General features: G+C 41.4%; 1 protein-coding gene across 3 annotated transcripts in view; it reads right to left on the reverse strand.

Annotated features, from left to right (window-relative positions):
* The window catches only part of tp63 (tumor protein p63), a 98,435-nt gene that overhangs the window by 42,138 nt on the left and 36,276 nt on the right, over positions 1-20,021 (reverse strand). For 2 of the 3 annotated variants that reach the window (XM_055645874.1, XM_055645876.1), the window contains 2 exons: positions 4,628-4,672; positions 1,527-1,778 (listed from right to left, as the gene is read on the reverse strand). In XM_055645874.1, coding sequence (XP_055501849.1) covers positions 1,527-1,778; positions 4,628-4,672 — 297 coding nt within the window. The remainder of the gene's footprint in view (positions 1-1,526; positions 1,779-4,627; positions 4,673-20,021) is intronic. The other variant, XM_055645875.1, reaches the window with a different exon arrangement.

Here is a 20,021-nt window from a genome sequence, read left to right on the forward strand (position 1 = left end):
TGATGAATAAAAATTATTTTTGCTTGAGCAGAATTACGGTAGTTGCAAAAATGGTGAAACTATTGTCAATTGCTTTCACTACTCAAGAGGATCAGCAATTGTTGTGGGTCATTTCTTCTCATCTCCACAGGGTGCTGTGTTTGCAGCATTTTACCCTGGAATCAAGGAAGCCCAGCAGCGTTAAAAATCGAAGTATTTCTGAACAACTGCACTGTTCTGACAAAGGGTTTGTGACCGGAAACATTTACTGTTTCTCTTTCCATAGATGCTGCCTGACCTGCTGAATGTTTTCAGCACTTTCCGTTTGAACTCGCTGGCCTGATAATGTTGTGCTTATTACACAAGGTCCAACTGAGTTCATAATGTTTAGTCACCGTTTCAACATCTGGCTCTAATTACCTATTTAAAAATATACGCCATAATAAAAATCATTATATTTTAAAATGTCTATTTTAAAGTAATGGAAATGTCCATGTTCCTGTCTGTGAGCGCCCTTAAATGTCATCTGGACACCAAGGACACAGCTTAACTGATGCCCGATGGTAACCAATGCCAGGAATGGTTCTAGGCACATTAGAGAGACTACATGTTGTGGCCTTGCCAGTAACAACCATACATCTTGTAAACACATAAACAGGCATTGCAAATGCCTTTGCTGTGCTACTGACTGTGAATCTGGACCATACTATCATCAGGGATTACATTATTCCGAATGCTTACTGACCAGTTAGCTCATGATCACATTACGAAAGTGATTGCATAGGGGAAGGTACAAATGGCCTGTCTGATACCACTGGTTATATGACAAACCAGGCAGGCCAAAGATGAATCAATTAAAAAGCTTTTCCCAAAGCGAGGTCGTAATACTCAAAACAAATAAACATTTTGAGTATTGATCCTTTCTATTCTCTCTACAAAGCAGGAATTTCCTTCCTATTCATATTAGCAAAATGCTTCGGCTTTGGAAACTGCCACTCCTTTTCCCTCTTCTACTGTAAGAAAACACCATTATCCCATGTAACTCTGTACCATTTCACTCACACATGGCTGGAGGTAACCTCAAAGCTCCAAGTATGGTATAACAAGATTATGCACAAACCTATCATTGCTTCTTTGTTCTCTCTTCAATATTTCCAAGTTATAAATTTCAGCTGGAATCGGTTGTTGCGAACATGGAATCTCATTGCACTCTGGTGGATATGACAATGCACTGATCTGAATCTTGCATTGACACTTGTAAAACAAGTAAACACTTGGTTCTGTCTCTCCATACTTATCAGCTTCTTCTATTGATTAATCCCAGCCCCTGTTCCTACCTTCCAAAATGTATCATCTTAAAATAATAAACACCATTTTTCCTTTTTTGCCCATTTCACAAACTTGACCAAACCTTCAAGGCAGATGTATTTTTCAATATTAGAAACCAAAGCTTACCCACTGACTTGGATGCTATTAAAGCTGTCATATATATGGTGAACATCAAATTCAGTGCATGTACCAGGAAATTGTTGGTTGAGATAACTTACTGTCCATGTGGCAGACTTGGCTGTGCTGGATTGCTGGAATGACACATCAAACCCATGTGGGCCTGGGTAATCTGTGTTTGATGGGATGGCTGGTGATGGTGAGAGAGCCTCGAAGGTGGAGCTGGGCTGAGCATATGGCGAGGGTGCTGTGATGCTGGGAGTGTGGTCGTTGTTGTAGGGGCTGGTGGAGGATGATCCGTTCGGTATCTGTTGCTCCATACTGTTGAGGAGCCCCAAGTTCGTAAACTGAGGCTGCAGGGGATAAAGAGAAAGAGAGAGAACTTGGCATTAGTAATATTCACATCAGCACATCCTGTGTTTAATGACTGATCAGGATATCCACAACAATATTTTTTGGAAACTGAATTTATATATATTTTTTACAGTGCATAAAGAGCATCAGCCAAATAAATCACAATCTAACCACCTAAGATACGGTATTCAAAATTCAAACATTTCATTCACCAACGCACAAGTTATTATGAAGCAATTAAAAGCACTATTATGAAGCATCTTAGCAGAAATAATCGCTTGCTCTAACAAGAGTTAAACAGCTCCACTGATCAAACCTTCCATTCTGCAGTTTACAATGCTGAAAATGTTTGCTCTGTTTTCTGATGAAAGATTACTCCTACTGAGGCAAAGCAGGCAGATGGGGCAGAATGGAATTGTTGCTCAGATGTCTCTGTTGCAAATGCATGGTTCAAAATCCAAAGCCATTTGGTCAACTAGCCTGAACCTTAGTACCAATCAACTTTGATGAATGATCAGCAACTGTAATCGCCTTCTCAGATGCTGATTGACTGCTGAGCATTCCCTGCTAAGTTTAAAGCTGTCTTTTATTCATATCATAGGCAAATGGATTACTAGCAGGCAGATAAGGCAGATTGTCTTGGCATCATATTTGGCGCAGACAATGTGGGCTGAAGGGCCTGTTCTTGTGGTGTACTGTTCTGTTGTATATTCCATGCAATTTATGGGCATACAAGGAAAATTTGGCATCTGGAAATTTCTACACTGAAATGCATTCATCACTTTTGCCCACCACACCTCACAAGCAGATAAACTGCGACGTAATCATGGTCGATAGGCACCTATTAAAGTACAATGACACATAAATACTACAGCAAAATATTTGACAGACATATTAAGCACAGTTTCTGCGTGGAGCAGCTGTGATTTGTGCCAGCCTTTCCTTTGACACCTATCAATAACAGCTTATATCAAAAACATTTTTCCTTACTACCCCAGTTTTATCACTCTGTTTAATACAAAATTGTTTCATTGTGTTGCTTCCCTCAGCTCTCCTATGTGTAGAAACAACAACTGGTTCAATTTAACTAGTCAGGCAATGAAATGATTCTCTGTGATGTCTAATAAAGGACTTGGATAAAACATCCCGAGGAAAGAAAATTTGCCTTCATGCATTATTGTAGATTATACAGTTCCTCACATAGCATTGGTATAGAAGGATCAGTGCAGTTAATCAGCAAGAACAATGATACCAATAAACAGACATCTAACTTCAACCCTTACAACCCAATGGTGCAAATAATACCTTTGTACCATGCACCTGCCTTCAGAGAACAAAACCAGAACCTATGGCTCCTCAGACAATCCGGCTCCTTTACTGCATTAACGGGATATTTGATTTAGTAAATATTTTACAGCTAAAGAATGTATCCGTTTACAAAATGGAGAAATAACAAAATCTCCAGGTTTTTCCAGTATCTGCACTTCTTTCTTAAACAAATCTCCAGGTAATGCTCCCTGCACAAATGTGATGTGTAGTACTACTATATAAAACAGCAGCAAGCATGGTCAACTGCAGGCTCAGTCATCCACCTCCATCCAAGTCGACAGTAACCATCTAAAAAAACTCGGGACCCTCCCTGCAACAGTAGTCTTTGACTAAAGACGTTAAACGTCTCTTTATACAAGAGATCATCGTCTGGTAAATGTAAATTCTCAAATTACAGCTGCAATAATAGTCATCGACTCTTCATGCCTTAAGTGAGCCAGAGCCTTACAGCAGATGTACCTCAGCACCCAACAAGCTGCTTATTGTATGTTAAACTAGAAGGTGACTCTTCTGGGAAATAACCTACAGAATATGGATACAAACTGAACTATTGAGGTGACTTGATTAATCAACAATGGATATTAGCAAGATTATCCAATCGCATTTTAGATATAGAAACAAGGAACTGCAGATGCTGGTTTATTATAAATAATGACACAAAGTGCTGGAATAACTCAGTGGGTCAGGCAGCATCTCTGGGGGAAAAGGATGGGTGATGTTACGGGTCGAGACCCTTCTTCAGACTGCCTGACCCGTGGAATTACTCCAGCGCTTTGTGCCCATCCCATTTTAAATATCACTGGGACTGCATACATCTATTCATAGGCTTAGTATAGCAAATATATTACTAGTGAATACTATACTAGTATGGCAAAATGCCAATTGCACCATTATGTCTACTGTAGCCAAAGGAGATCACTTTCAGTACTTGATCCATAGCTTCATAGGTGACGACTCTTCAAGTATTCATCAAGTACCATCTGATTACGTGGGTTTGAGCACCCACACTTTTTGGATGCAACATAAATTGTCCGGACTCCCCTTTAATCCTTCCACTAATTCCTTCTAATCCATCCATTAATCTATCTATGCCCTCCAGACACTGACATCACCACTAAAGAAACAGGATCCCACCTATCCAAGCCCCCATTACCAACATAGCTCAATTACATTTCCCCTTGGAATCCTCTACTAGAGCAAACAACCTTATCTCGGTCTCAATCCACACACTGCGCTTCACCTGCCCTTACAGCGTCCTCGTCACACTGGCCTGCACCCTTCCTAGAGCGGTGGTGGTGCTGAGCAAAACATTTGTGCTCAGTAAAGTGGTTGATGGCTGAGCCTGGAGCATAACCATGCAAACACTCACAGCATCACACACATTAGCTCAATTACATCACTGCACCAATCTATCCTGTTTTTTTATTTTGCTTCTCAATTCTGATTCATCAACCTTCTGATATTTTACACAAATGACTAAGTCAGACAATGAAAAACCTAGCCCCACCCCCTTACGCACCTTCCACCCGTCAGTTGAAAGATGCTGTCCAGCCGGTGGTGAATACTGAATGTCAAAGAAAAAGAACAGAATTTAAAATTATTTCAAACAGAGCAACCATTATTTCTGAATGCGTGTATGTTGAAAATACCTCAGCATGGAAAATAATCTAAAACACTGTTTAACATGAAGTCTATCATTGTCCAAGACTCTGCTCCCCACAATTTATTCTCACCATGCCCTGCCCACCCATTATCAACTCTGTCCTTACTAACACTAGCTCGAGTTTTCCCACCAATATAACGACTCCCATCCTCAAGAAGGCACAGCCATTTTCTCGGTATATAACCACCACGTAGAGCAGAGATTTCCAAGTTTGAAAATATAATTTAACTTTTATTCAAGTGAATGTGTCACTGGCTGTGGGTAGTCAGGAGCTGCAGAAATGTATTCCATCTGCGAGCCGATAGCCTGACCTATTACACACGACACAATTACCATCCAGGAACAAACCCCAAGAATGCCAGCAGGGTGGAAAACTACCAAAGTCTCAATAAATCGTAGAGGTGAAATTAGAACTGAGCTTGACATTAAAATTGTATTTAACCTAATGTAATGTTCGTGTGTTAATGAGGTTAATGAGCATCAAAGGGAAATCATTCCACTGGCTACAGTCACACTGTACGTCGAGGAAGACAAATGTGATTGTTGGGGCCAAACTGTCTTAGCCAGGACACTGTCACAATGTTCCTCGGCTACTTGGAGCAGCATACTCGGCCCACATTTTCAGCAGCTTTAAAAATGACCTTTTCACCATCACAGTCAGAAGTGGGAGGTTCGCTGATAATTTCAGGGTTCAGTTCTCTCTGAAACTTCTCAGGTAATGAAACAATCCCCCAGAAAGACCTGAACAGCAGACAAATGTTGATAATATGTTGAACCGATGGATGTCTCTTGGGGATCTGTAAGGCCATGTGCACTATCAGAGAAACTACTTAAAAAAAAATTCCTTAAACAGAATTTTGCAGCAAGGTGGCATCTCGCAAGATCACCATAAAAAAGATGCAATGAAATATTTCAGAATAATGTTTACACTGATACAAGATGACTTTCATTTAACTACCACCTTTCACAAACTAGAAATCTTGTAAATGCTTTATATTGAAGTACTTTTGACGTTTAGTTAATGATTTAAAAGCAGTGAACACAGCAACTAATTTGCTAACAGATAAATAATGTTTTGCGTTGTTGGTCAAGGAAAATTGTCCTGGACACCGAGGAAAAACTCCAGTATTTCAAAATATTCTTCTGGGATTATTCACATCTAGCCAGGTGAGCAGACAGAGCCTCTGTTTAGTATCTTTTCTGAAAAATGACCAGACAGTGCTGCACCTCTTTAACATTGTCCACGTGAATGGTTTTGCCCACGCCCCTGGTGTTCATCACTCCATGACTCTTGCCCAGTTTTAAACTAACAACCTTTCTATTATTTCGTCCATTACAAATTTGTCATGTGGTCCAAATTTTGCAATTTAACATGATTTAGGTATCGTATCAATGGTTAAAATTCTGAATTTTGATTAGTCAAGTGTAATATAGAACCAAGGCACAAGAGACTGCAAATACGGGACTCTTGAGCAAAACGAAAATGCTGGAGGAACTCAGCAGGTCAGACAGCATCTGTGGAAGGAAACAGCAGAGGATGTCTCGTGTCGGGACCCTTCTTTAGACTGATCGTTTTTGTGGTGAAAGCTAAAAAATTGAGGTGGGGGTGGGGAAAGGCCCCAAATGGGACTAGCTTCAATGAGCCATCTTGCTCAGCATGGATGAATTGAGTTGAAGGGCTGCATAACTCTGAGTCTCATAAGAATGCTCAGTAAGCAGACAGGGTAACAAATCTTCAAATGCTACACCACTTTGGAAATTAATCAATTATTTGTACCCCTAACAAAACAATGTCTGAGGATGGTTCATGTTAATATCTTCAAAATCAGATTACTGCAGCTACTGGAAATCAAAAAACAGAATGCTGGAAACATCGGCAGCACAGGCAGCATGAGTGGAGAGAGACACAGAGGTAACATTTCACGACAGTCACCTTTTATCAGATGGAAGATGAAGACCATCAACCTGATAAATTAACTTTCACACTCATTTGTATTTCTAACATTTTCTTTTTTTAATTATCAAAATAAAATTTGACGTTGAGCCCAATAAATTGACAGTGCAGTAGTACAGATAACTAAAGATTTGATCAAGTACTAAAATGTATTAAGGAGATAGGAAGGGTAAGAGATTTAGGTACCTCTTGTGTGGATGGCAAAAACCTAGCAAAAAAATCTGGTTGAAACAATGGTAAAAAAAATTAAAGCCTTGCCCTTTTTTAATGCAGTCATTGCAATCCATATCTCCCCCATACGGGTCCTGTCCCTAGAAACTATAGCTGGACATGACACAGTTATTCTGCATTGTTCCATAACATTGCTTCTTTTACTAATCCCCAATCAAACTGCGGTAAATCTCAGTGAGGCACTGCACACATTTAACACCACCATACTCATTCCAATGCACACATTCCTCAGATGGCTGCTGTCTCCCACTCACTCTCCAAACACCTATTAATCTGTCTACACCCATCATAACGTTGAGTGCCTGTGCAGCTGTCGCTCTTGCATTACCTCAGCAGGTGGTGAACTTTCAGGTAAGAGACGCACACCTAAAATGATCATGTGCCTTGGAAACACCACTCACAAAGTCCAGAAAGAGCCATTGCATTGACTGTTCCTGCTGAAGGTTAAGGGTATGTTTTGGAACGGGAGGGGGAACTGAACATATTCTTCATTAAACCGTGGCTAATCTTTTCAGAGCCACGTGCTGTGTGACACCTAAACAATTAATGGAATAAACTGCATGTGCCAAGTGGAATTTTGTTAATTCTTAAGGACAGAATTACATTCTCTTTACAGTCCAAACCCACAATATTTTTTTTTTAAATGCACGTTTTGGTTTTGGTTTGGAGAGGGGTTAGACATTGTGGGAGGCAGTGAAGGTGGGGGAAACCACACCATGCTAGAGGGCCACATTGGAAATGGAAGGTGCAAGCGATGACAGGAAAGCACACCAATTCCCTACTTCCTCAGAATAGTTTGGCATGTCTCCAAGACTCTTACCAGTTTCTGCAGATGTACTGTAGAAAGCATCCTACCGGGATGCATCACAGCTTGGTTTGGCAAAAGCTCTGCCTTTGGCTGCAAGAAATTGAAATTACAGGCTGTTGTGGACACAGCTCAGTCCACACAAACTAACACCACCACCAACACCGCTCCAAATCTATACTTCACACTGCCTCGAGAAAGCAGCCAGAAGAACCAATGACCGTTTTCATCTCGGTGATCCTATCTTCTACCCTCTCCTGTTGAGCAGAAGATTGAAAAGTTTGAAAGCACATACCACCAGATTCAACAACAGCTTCTTCCCCGCTATTATAAAACTACAGAACAGTTCTCTCATAAGCTAGGGTGTAGTCCTGATCTCCCAATTTACCTCATTGTGAACAATGCACTATTTTTTATCTACACTTTCTCTGTAAATGTAATGCTATAATGCTGTAACACTATATTCTGCACTCTGATCATTTTCTCTTTGCATGCAAACATGATAATAATACACAAATAGCATTAACAATCTAGACTGCCACATGCCTTACACAGAGAATAAAAATCAAACATTCCCAGTGCAAGCAGCTAAAGGGTCTGTCCCACTTCGCGACCTTTACATGCAACTGCTAGCGCATATTCCTCAACTTTCTTTTAAGCTTCACAAGCTCCTTTATCTACTCATTCATGGTTTTCACAGCATGTGGTTAATTCTCTACAAATGGAGCAATCTGCCCAGCCACCCATGCTCCATCCAAGGGACAAAGGTCCACCATGAAAGGCAGCTCACCATATGTTACTGGGCACAAGAAACCCAGTTTTGATACAGAGACAGAATGTCAGAATGCAGTGACGGCACCATGCTCAGTAGCATTCCTTTGACAAAATGTCAGGTTAATTAACTTCTGAGATTTAATACACTCCATTTTTTCCTTCATGGCATTCTACCACCGGAAACAATTTTCACTATTACCTTTTAACTACGGTGATTAATCATCACTACATAGCACTACAGATAGAGTATAGCAAAAACGACAGCACTACTGTACAGAGCCGTGCAGACAAGGATGGTCACAAACGTAATTCTTAGTCCACACACAGTTCTTTTTAAACAGGAGGAGCAATTAGATTGCAAGTGAGTTATAGTCTCTGAAGAACTAAGCAGAAAGATCGTAAATAAAAGAATGTAGATAAGAAGAAACAAAGAGCTGCAGATGTTGATGTACAAAAAAAGACAGTGCTCGAATAACTCAGTGGGTCAGGCAGCATCTCTGCAGAACATGCATTGGTGACATTTCGGGTCAGGACCCTTCTTGTGGTAGTGGTGGGGGGGGGGTGAATGGAAAGCTGGAAGAGAGGAGGGGCAGAATAAAGCCTGGCAAGTGATATAAGTGAGGAGATTTGATAGGTAGATGGTCGGACATATGCCAGAGGTGATACGATAATGCAGGTGAAAGGGGAGACGGAGGGGAGAAATGGATGCAAGACGGAGGGGAGAAATGGATGCCAGTCCAAATGGGGCACAGGAAGATTGGGGGGGGGGGGGGGGTGGAGGGAAGGATGTTTAGTCAATTACCTATTTATTTGGTTGAGCCCCAAGCTGGGAGGCTTGGAAATTGAGGTGTTTACTGATCGAGGTTCCTGTGGCTGCTCATAGTTCAGTGTTAAAAGAAATGTTGTACCTTCCAAACCCCAGCATGGAGAGAGACAGGCATCGTACCCGACCATCAAAAGGTGATAAACCCCAGACATAATTAGATCTCCAGAGCCGATTTTTGATTCACTTCCATAATTCTGTTAGGTCACTGTATGTTAGTGCCATTAGGGAAGTTGCTCTTGCATTGCCACATTCACAGGTTCCTGAGCGACCACACATTTCACTGTACCAATTGGTATACGTGACAAATAAATGTATCCTGTATCTTGTAGTGAATTCACAGAAGGTCATGAAGCAACTGAGCCTGGAAGGCACTTGCTAAAACTGTCAATTTCCTTTACTGAACTATACAATCTGAACACAGAACTGAGAGATAAGACCTCTTCACAATAACCAGTATTATTTAAAGTGCAGCCGGCATGGTGAAGTGCAGCCAGCACAATGATGTGAGCTGTGCCTAGTACGTGTTGGTTCCCATCTGAGCTATGAAGGTCAGGGATGAGGGTATACCGCTGAAATGTGTCACAGCAGGAATCATGGACCAGGGACCTAGGAGCAGGACCAAGACCCAAGTAGAAGGATTCTAAAATCCTTATAAGGATTCTAGAAGGATAGAAATCAAAAACTTAAAAAGTGACAAAATCATGACAGGAAAATGTAACCAAATATTTAACGAACCTCATGCACAAAAGCCAAGACACTTTCCGAACCAGTTGGTATGGCGCAAACAGCCATCACAACATCAAAACATAATATAGACACTCGACCCGAAACGTCACCCATTCCTTCTCTCCACTGGTCCGCTGCGTTACTCCAGCTTTGTGTGTCTATCTTCGGTTTAAGCCAGCATCTGCAGTTCCTTCTTACTCAAAACATAATATGCTGGATATCGGAATTGGAACCTCACAATCTACAGCACAAGCAATTTTGTACATTTTTCTGACCACTAGACTAGCTCTTGAGAGTATGTTCTCCAACATTTGGGATCTGAGCTACATTCACCCTTTGATATTTAAATTCCCTGAGGTTAAATTTATTTTGATCAGTGATCTAGCCAGCTGTAATGAAGTCCATGACCTGCGACCAAAATGTGAGGCCAAATCTATCCTATTTCCAACAGTGGGAACTATACTTTAAAATACTTTGCTGTTGGATGCCTGTGCGTCTGAATTCTTTTTCTTGGTGAATAGTCTGTCAATGACACAGAATGGGCAAGGACTGATCCTCTGCAGGTATCTCAGGCCATATCATCTTCAGTGGAAGGTTCTAAATTTTGTTCCTATTTAGCCCTTCAAAGGAAGGATTCCTCAGTAAAATTAGATATATAAAAAAAAAACCCTAAGAAACTTGGGTAATATTCAGTTTTTAAATAAAAACAATTAGTTTCACAATGAATCATGAAAAACAACTGAACTAGATCCTCTACAGAACATGGAATTTTCATTGATTGGTAACTGCCAAAATTCCTTGGTTTCAGAGAGATAGCATAGAAACTGCAAATGAAACTATATAAAGAAGCAAAAAAAAGGAAACTTCATCAATCAGTTTGAAACCTGTCGCTGGGAAAGGCTAGAAATTATTATTACAGCAGTCAATCACACAGCCAGGATGGTTTTATGAAAGAGAAATAATGTTTAACAATTTGCCAGCGTTTTAGTTGCATGCTACAAGAGGGCTGGAAAGGCTGTAGAAGAGTTTCACCAGGATGTTGCCAGAGTGTTCAACTGCAAGGAGAGACTTCAGTTGCAAGGAGAGACTTGAAAGGCAGAGGCATTAACATTTATGTGGAGGATAAGGGGAAACGTTTTTCACTTTGTATCCTATCCAAAGTGTCTATAACTGGAGAGCCCGGAAACCTGGGGGGGGGGGGGGGGGGTTTGAGGAAGTAGTGTTTAGATGGGCACTTGAAATGTCACAGCAAAGGCTACAGAATGGGAATAGGATTAGCATTAATATTATAAAACAAAGCTGGCAAGAGCATGGTGGGCTAATCGTCTTATTTCCATGTTGAGCATTGTAAAAATAGGAACTGCACTAATATATAACTATGGAGAGGGAATTGGCTGACTAACAGAGTCAGGATAAATAGGTTCAGGATTCAAATTTTAGATAAGGAATCAGTTTATAGCGAGATGCCAAAGGGGTCAGTGCTGGGGTCTCAACTATTTATAATCGATGTTGATGAAGGGACTTAATTTTCTGATGATGCAAAACAAAGGGTGGGTTAGCAACTGATGAGGAGAACACAAGGAATATAGTCAAAAGGGGACAGAGTGTTGGAGTAATAGGGGTCAAGCAGATCTCTGGGAAAGATGGATAGGTGACATTCTGGGTCGGGTCAGTTTTTCAGACCAGAATATGGACAGGTTACGTCAGCGGGCAGGATGTTGGCAGGCAGAAGATAAAATGGAAAAATGTGAGATATTGGAATGAGGAAAGATTATTATTATTAATTCAAATTATTATTGAAACAGAATGAGACTATGAATTATTGCAGGACAGAGATTTGTGGGTTTGAGTGCATTACACAAAATGTCAATGTAAAGGTCTAGTAAGTAGTTAGGAAGTCTGTGGAAATGTCTGTTATTGCAAGAGGTATTGGAGTCTACAACCAGTGATGCTTTTTGCAATATTACAGCGTGCTGTTGAGAGCAGACATGAAGAACTGCATACATTTCTTACAGGCATTGTATCAGGAAGATGTGATTGGCCCTTTCATTCAGGAATGAGAATGAACTTCTTTCAGGGAGCCGAGAATCTTTAGGTCTATGCAGAGGACAGTGGAGGAAGAGTTATTGAATATATTCAAGGAAAGACTTTCAGGTGTTTAAACTCCAGGGGCGTCAAGAGTGCATTGGGGAGGGAATGGAAAAGTGATATTGAAGCCATGATTGGATCAGTTATGATCTTACTGAAAGGTGGAACAAATTTGAGGGGGCAAACCTGCTCTTATTTCTTATATTTTAAGATTTTATTCCTGCTCTAATTTGATCTACTGGTGGGACTTTAACAGTCGGTCACGTAAGAACACAAGTTAACCCTAACCCCAAACCAGCTAACACCCAGATTTTTAACAAAGGACGACTTAATACACACTAACCCCAAAGACACTTGTAATGTGTATGTCAGCAATTTTAAAACCACTTTAGAGATTAAATAACATGACACGCCTTCCTTCCCATGGAATAAATGCTGCTGTTTTATTTCGGTAGTCCCTCGTTCTCAACATTGATTTGCTTCTGCTCCAGTTCTGAACAGTAGATGATTGAGTGTCATTGCATGATTAACGTAAGCTGGTCATTGTACATCATAATAATAATAATAATAACTTTATTTATAAAATGCTTTTAGACAACATCAGTTACCACAAAGTGCTGTACATGGGAAGTCAACAAAAAGTTATTACAAATTACTAAAACCATTAAGACGACAGGACTATAAAAACAGTAAAAATTAAAAGACATTTAAAAGCACTAAAACAGGAACAATGTCTCAGCCAGTGTCGAAAGACAGTGAATAAAAGTGAGTTTTTAGGGAGGATTTAAAGATGGATAGTGAAGGGGCCTGTCTGATCTGCAGCGGCAAGGTGTTCCAGAGTGCCGGGGCAGCAACAGAAAAGGCTCTATCCCCTCTGAGCTTCCGCTTAGACCTTGGTACCTCAAGGAGCAGCTGATCCGCTGACCTGAGGCACCGGGTAGGAGCATATAGGTGGAGCAGCTCAGAGAGGTAAGGCGGGGCGAGGCCATTCAATGATTTAAAAACAAATAAAAGAACTTTAAAATGAACTCGAAAGTGCACTGGGAGCCAGTGAAGGGAGGCCAAAATTGGCGTAATGTGCTCCCTCTTTCGAGTTCCGGTTAAAAGGCGAGCGGCAGCATTTTGGACCAACTGGAGACGAGCCAACAAAGCTCGTGAGACTCCAGAGTAGAGCGCGTTACAGTAATCCAGCCGAGATGAAATAAAGGCGTGAATTACTGTTTCAAAATGCTGCCGCTCGAGAATGGGCTTCACCATTGCCAGCTTCCTTAGGTGAAAGAAGCTGGACTTAACCACTGCGCCTATTTGTTTATCTAATTTAAAATCACCGTCCATCATAAAACCCAGGTTTAAAACTGTTGGCTTTACGAACACTGCAAGTGGACCCAAGTCAACAGAGGGAGGTTCACGGCAGCCATTAGGGCCGAACAAAATCATGTAGCACAAAACAGTACAGTACTGGAACAGGACCTTTGGCCCACAATGTCCATGCCGAACACTATGCCAAATTTAACTAATGTCTTCTGCCTACATAAGATCTTATCCCTGCATTTTTCCAACATGTCTTTTAAACTCTACTATCATATCTAACTCCACCACCACCCCTAACAGCTGTTCTAGGCACCACCACTCTGTGTAAAACAACGTGCCCCACACATCTCCTTTAAACTATCCCCCTCTGAACTTAAACCTATGCCTCTAGTCTTTGATATTTCTACCCTGAGAAAAATATTCTGATTGTCTACTCGATCTAAGCCACTCATAATTTTATATATTTATACCGTCTTCCCATAGCTCCAATGTTGTAGAGAAAAAATAAAAATGTTCCAACCTCTCCTGATAGCTAACACCCTCTAATCCAGGCAGCATCCAGGTGAGTGTCTTCTGCACCCTTAAAAACCTCCCTCCTGTAATGAGGTGACTAGAACTGCTCACAAAGCCACTTGTAATGTGTATGTCTGTAAATTTTAAACCACTTTAAGAGATGAAATAACATGACATAAACTGCAAGAATAACACCAGCTAGCACGTGGATTTGATAGTGCGAGCAGGTGATCCAGGGGCTCTGCCAGCAGGTTGGTGGGTCCTGGTGTTGCCATTTCTGGTCAATTGGGCTGGATTTATCAAGGAACAAGTATATTTTCTTAACCGCTGGAGTCACGACATCTTTCATGGCTCTAAGCTTTCCTCAACTTCAGGAGAAGTGTCGCCTGCATTGGTTTTAAACTCATGGGGCCTAAATGCAAATGCAATATGTTGAACAGAATTAGTTCTTAAATTTTGAACTCCCATCTACCAAATGTGCCTGTTCCTTCTCTCTATATTAGGAAAGTGAATCGTTGGGGGATGATCTTATAGAGCTATACAAAATCATGACAAAAATAGACTGGGTAAATGCACAGAATCTTTTACGTAGGGTAGGGGAATCAAGGGGGAATCAAGAAGGAATAAAGGACATAAGGTTTAAGATGAGAGGGGAAAGATTTAATATTTAACAGGAAACTGAGGGAAACAGTGTTATACTGTGGGCAGTGGGCATATGGAAAGTACTTGCAGATTAAGTATTTGAAGCAGTTACAATAACAACATTTAAAATATATTTGGACAGGGATGGATAGGTACATGGATAGGAATGATTTAGAGGGATACGGGCCAAATGCAGACAAATAGAACTGGTGGAGATGGAGGCATCTTGGTCAGCATGGATGTGTAGGCCCAGGACCTGTTACCGTGCTGTATGACTCTACATCTCTATTGTGCGACATTCATAAATGATTTCAAGCTGCAACACCCCTGAAAATGAAAATGGGAAAAAAACCTGCAGATTATGAAAATCTGATATTAAGCAGACAATGCTGGAAATACTCAATAGGCAGGAGAGAGAAACAATCAATATTTCAGATCAAAGACCTTCATCAGAACTCAAATTTTCATCTGTCTCAATGAGATGGTCAATGTTCACTTGCTGAGAGAGCCACAACCAAGCCCACTCAGCCTGGCTAGACCCACAGATGGGCATTTGCTACACTGGAGGTAACAACAGCAGGAAAATAGGAAGGTTGTTCCTACGTTCCCCAACTCCCTCATTCCATGAGTTTTAGACCAGACATATTCTCACTGGAGATGGACACAGAAAGCTGGAGTAACTCAGCGGGACAGGCAGAATCTCTGGAGAGACGGAATGGGTGATGTTTCCGGTCGAGACCCTTCTTCAGACTGTTAGAGATAAGGGAAATGGGAAATATAGACGGTGATGTGGAGGGATAATGAATGAAAGATATGCAAAAAAGTAACGATGATAAAGGAAACAGGCCACTGTAAGCTGTTTGTAGGGTGAAAATGAGAAGCTAGTGCCACTTGGGTGGGGGAGGGATAGAGAGAGAGGGAATGTCGCGGCTACCTGAAGTGAGAGAAAACAATATTCATACCATTGGGCTGTAAGCTGCCCAAGCAAAATATGAGATGTTGTTCCTCCAATTTGCGTTTAGCTTCACTGTGACAATGGAGGAGACCGAGGACAGAAAGGTCTGTGTAGGTACACAAAATTGCTGGAGAAACTCAGCGGGTGCAGCAGCATCTATGGAGCGAAGGAAATAGGTGACGTTTCGGGCTGAAACGTCGCCCATTTCCTTCGCTCCATAGATGCTGCTGCACCCGCTGAGTTTCTCCAGCAATTTTGTGTACCTTCGATCTTCCAGCATCTGCAGTTCCTTCTTGAACACAAGGTCTGTGTAGGAATGGGAAGGAGAATTAAAGTGTCCAGCAACCAGGAGATCAGGTTGGATCAGGTTAGCGAAGGTGTTCTGCAAAACGATCGCCCAGTCTGCGTTTGGTCTCGCCGATGCATAGGAGTCCACATCCTGAACAACGGATACAGCAGGTGAGGTTGGAGGAGGTGTAAGTGACCCTCTGCCTAACCTGAAAGGAGTGTCAGGGTTCTTGGTTCTTGGTTTCTTGGTCCTCCAAAATATTCCAAATGGAATTTAACCTGGAGGTGGTGAAGGGAGGGCTTAAGCCAGAAAGGGTTATTGGGAAGAAAGAGCTACTTTAAATTTAGTTGCATCTGGTTGAGTAACGATAGTTGGGTGGAGATTATTCCATGCTTTAATTGTGCGGGGTAAGAACGAATTGCTGTATACATAAAAATAATAATAATACATTTTATTTATGGGCGCCTTTCAAGAGTCTCAAGGATACCTTACAAAAATTTAGCAGGTAGAGGAAAAACATGTAAGGGGAATGAAATAAATAGTAGAGACATGACTAGTACACAAAGTAAAGACAGAATTCAATTCAAAACACTTAATGCACAGATGAAAAGGGAGGGGGACGTGGGGCTAAGGATAGGCAGAGGTGAAGAGATGGGTTTTGAGGCGGGACTGGAAGATGGTGAGGGACACGGAAGAGTGGATCAGTTGGGGGAGGGAGGTCCAGAGCCTGGGAGCTGTGCTGGAGAAGGCTCTGTCCCCAAAACTGCCGAGGTTGGACTTGTGGATGGAGAGGATACATCTGTCTTTGTAGCTGAGATCACAAATTGGATCGAATGCCCTCGTCTGCTCCTAATTGGTTTGGGTTTGGTGTAGATCTTGTAGTCTATGTCGAGCTGACCATTTAACATTTTGTAAAAACAGGTCAAATGGTGAGCTTCACGTCTGTCTTGGAGAGGGTTCCACCCCAGAGAATTCAGAAGTTTGGCGACACTCGCTTCTCTCTCTCTCTCTCACACATAGGTGTTAGTAACAAATCGAGGGTCCCTGAACAGAGTCGAGGGAGGAGGGCTAGCGACAGATGCTGCACCTTCTGCGGTTGCAGGAGAAGGTACCTGGGGAAGGGGTAGTTTGGGTGGGAAAGGATGAGTTAACCAGGGTGTTGCCAAGGGAAAGGTCTCTGCGGAAGGCAGAAAAGAGTGGAGATGGGAAAATGTGGCTAGTGGTGGGATCCCGTTGGAGGTGGCGGAAATTTCAGAGGATTATGTATTTATCCCTAACGTCTGAAGAAGGGTCTCGACCAGAAACGTCACACATTCCTTCTCTCCAGAGATGCCTCCTGTCCCGCTGAGTTACTCCAGCTTTTTCTGTCTATCTTCGGTTTAAATTAGCATCTGCAGTTCCTTCTTACACATATTCTCACTGGAATGAATTATGTGCTTTCGGGATATAGAAAGGTAAAAGGATTAGATAAAATCAGTTGTACAAAACTGTTTCAGCATAACAGGACTTCTTTAATCAAAAAATAGTCAGCCAAAACAGTATTTATGGATGAAAGTCAATTTATGGAAGTTTTGTAGGACAACAATTGATATACATGGTACTAATGAGTTGAAAATAAAGTTACATTTGTTTGAAAAAAACACTTTGTTTAAAGTAAAATTTCTCCAATTCACATTAGTACGGGTCTGATTGGCAGGTAGGTTCTTGACCAGATCTGGATGTGGTCCTTTCCTCCACACCTCCTTTCGAGCCCACTGCACTGTTAATTTCCCAGCCTGGAATGGGAACACGTACTCATTTTCAGCCCTTTTGCTGACTGCTGACAGTCTCTAATCACGGGAAAGCATCTTTTACAGCTTTGTCCAAGTCTCGGTGTCTGGGCTCACTGGTGAACTTTGTGTATTACAACTTGCATGCATGCACCTGACACACCTTGTTCTGCTTCCCTCAAAACCACAACTGGTTCACAAGAAACACAAGTCTCACCAATCAGTTGTGTGCCCTGAATTGTACACTCCCAAGTAAAGGAAAGTATGAACACAACATGAAATGAAGTGGAACACTCAGTCAGTTTAGCCTATGAAACAGACTTAGTCAACAAACTGGCCTCAGGCTGAATAATCATCATTTTTCAGCCCCACCACCTGTCCCCATGAATCATTCTACTTCTTACACCCAGGATTACAAAAGCAAAACAAAAAAAATAAAAAATCCTTAAAGGTCAAACTCAGGGACTGCAAAGAATGTCAAGAATATATGAAAAGCTGGAATTAAAAAAAATATTAATTGAAAAAAAAAGGGCAGTGAGATCTCCAAATGTTCCATGATGTCAAGGAACCAATCCTGTCTACTGCACTGTCCAACACACAGCATGACCCTCACGTAGACAGGCAGAGTATGGGCTCCGAGGCTAAAACGCCAACCTGAAGGAACAAACTTGCCTTTTGCAAACTCAGGCTGTTCCTGTTCACAGTACTGCCAAAGTAACACGTGTTAAAGTAAAATCACAACTATTATCTTGGAAATACAGCAGCCAATTTGGGTATAATAATTCCCAAACACAGCAATGTCCATTGATCTTTTTAAAATACTGCTTGAAGAATAAATATAGGCCTAACAATATTATTTCATGATCAACACCTCAACAGGGTAAAATGCTCCATGGTGCCTCACAGGAATGTGATCAATAAAGAGTTGAAATTGAGGGGTTGGAGGTAGATTATAAGGAATTAGCTAAAATAAGTGAGCGATAGTGAGATTAGGATAGGAACTCCAGTGCTTAGTGCTTCAAAGGCATACAGCACTGCTGCCTCTGGTAACAATTTAGATTCAGGGACTCTAGTGGCTGGAAGGGTTTGCAGAGGTACAGTAGGGCAGGGAGATGGACACATTTGAAAAGTAAGAATAGAATTTAACGATGCTCAGGACAATCTGCCCACTGGAAAGCCCAGAGACCTTTATTTGATGAAAGATGATCTGAAAGGAATACGCTGGAAATATTCAAAGTTCTCAAGTCATGATAGTAAGAAGTGATGTTACAATAGCAATGCCACTTCCAACATAAATTTGGGCACCTATAAATGTGCGTATTACCAGTAATGCCACATCATGCACATTAACAACAGGGATTATTTCAGGATCTTTAATACTTGGTCATTCATTAAGTCAGCCAACTATGATTAATGCTACAATTTTATCATGTCAGGTAAGTAAAATAAAATCTGAATGCAACAAGGCCATCTAACCCGATTTACAGGTTGTCACATAACCTGAAGCTCTCAGATATTTCCTGCTTCTTCCTCCCTTATTCACAGCATCATATCATCTCAGTGATATACCACATATTTAATCCCTATGTTATGTCTGGTATCAGTTGGTTTCAGACATAGCCATTGAGTCATACAGCATGGAAACAGGCCCTTCAGCCCAACTTTCCCATGCCAACCACGATGCCCCATACATTATTCCCACCTGCCTGCATTTGGCCCATTTCCCTCTAAATCATTCCTATCCATATACATGTCCAAATGTCTTTTAAATGTTGTTATAGTAGTTACCTCAATTACCTCCTCTGACAGCTCATTTCAAATACCTACCTGTGTGAAAAAGTTGTCCTTCAGGTTCCCATTAACTCTTTCCCCTCTCACCATAAACCCAAGTCCCCTCGTTCTTGATTCCCCTAGCCTGGATAATTCATCCTGTCTCTTCGTCTTGTGATCTTAAACACCTCTAAAACATCACCCCTTAGGCTCATGTGCCCCAAGGAATAAAGTTTTCCCAATCTCTTCTATTAGCTCTGGCCTCAAGTCCTTGCAACATCCTCGTAAACCTTTGCTGCATTCTTTAGAGCTAAACAACATCCTTCCTATACTATTCCTATCCGGGTAACCAAAACTGAACACAATACTCCAAATGCGGCCTCACCAACATCTTGTACAACTGTAACATAACAGTTCACAGTCTGACATTCACAATCTGAAGAATGGTCTCGACCCCAAATGTCACCTGTTCATTTTCCCCAGAGATGCTGTCTGACCTGCAGTTACACCACCTTTTTTGTGTCTATCTTCGGTTTAAGCAAGCATCTGCAGTTCCTTCCTACACATGTAACATAACATCCTATACTCAATACCCTG

Source organism: Leucoraja erinacea, chromosome 14 (assembly GCF_028641065.1).
Source record: "Leucoraja erinacea ecotype New England chromosome 14, Leri_hhj_1, whole genome shotgun sequence".
In the NCBI taxonomy this organism is placed as follows: domain Eukaryota; kingdom Metazoa; phylum Chordata; class Chondrichthyes; order Rajiformes; family Rajidae; genus Leucoraja; species Leucoraja erinaceus.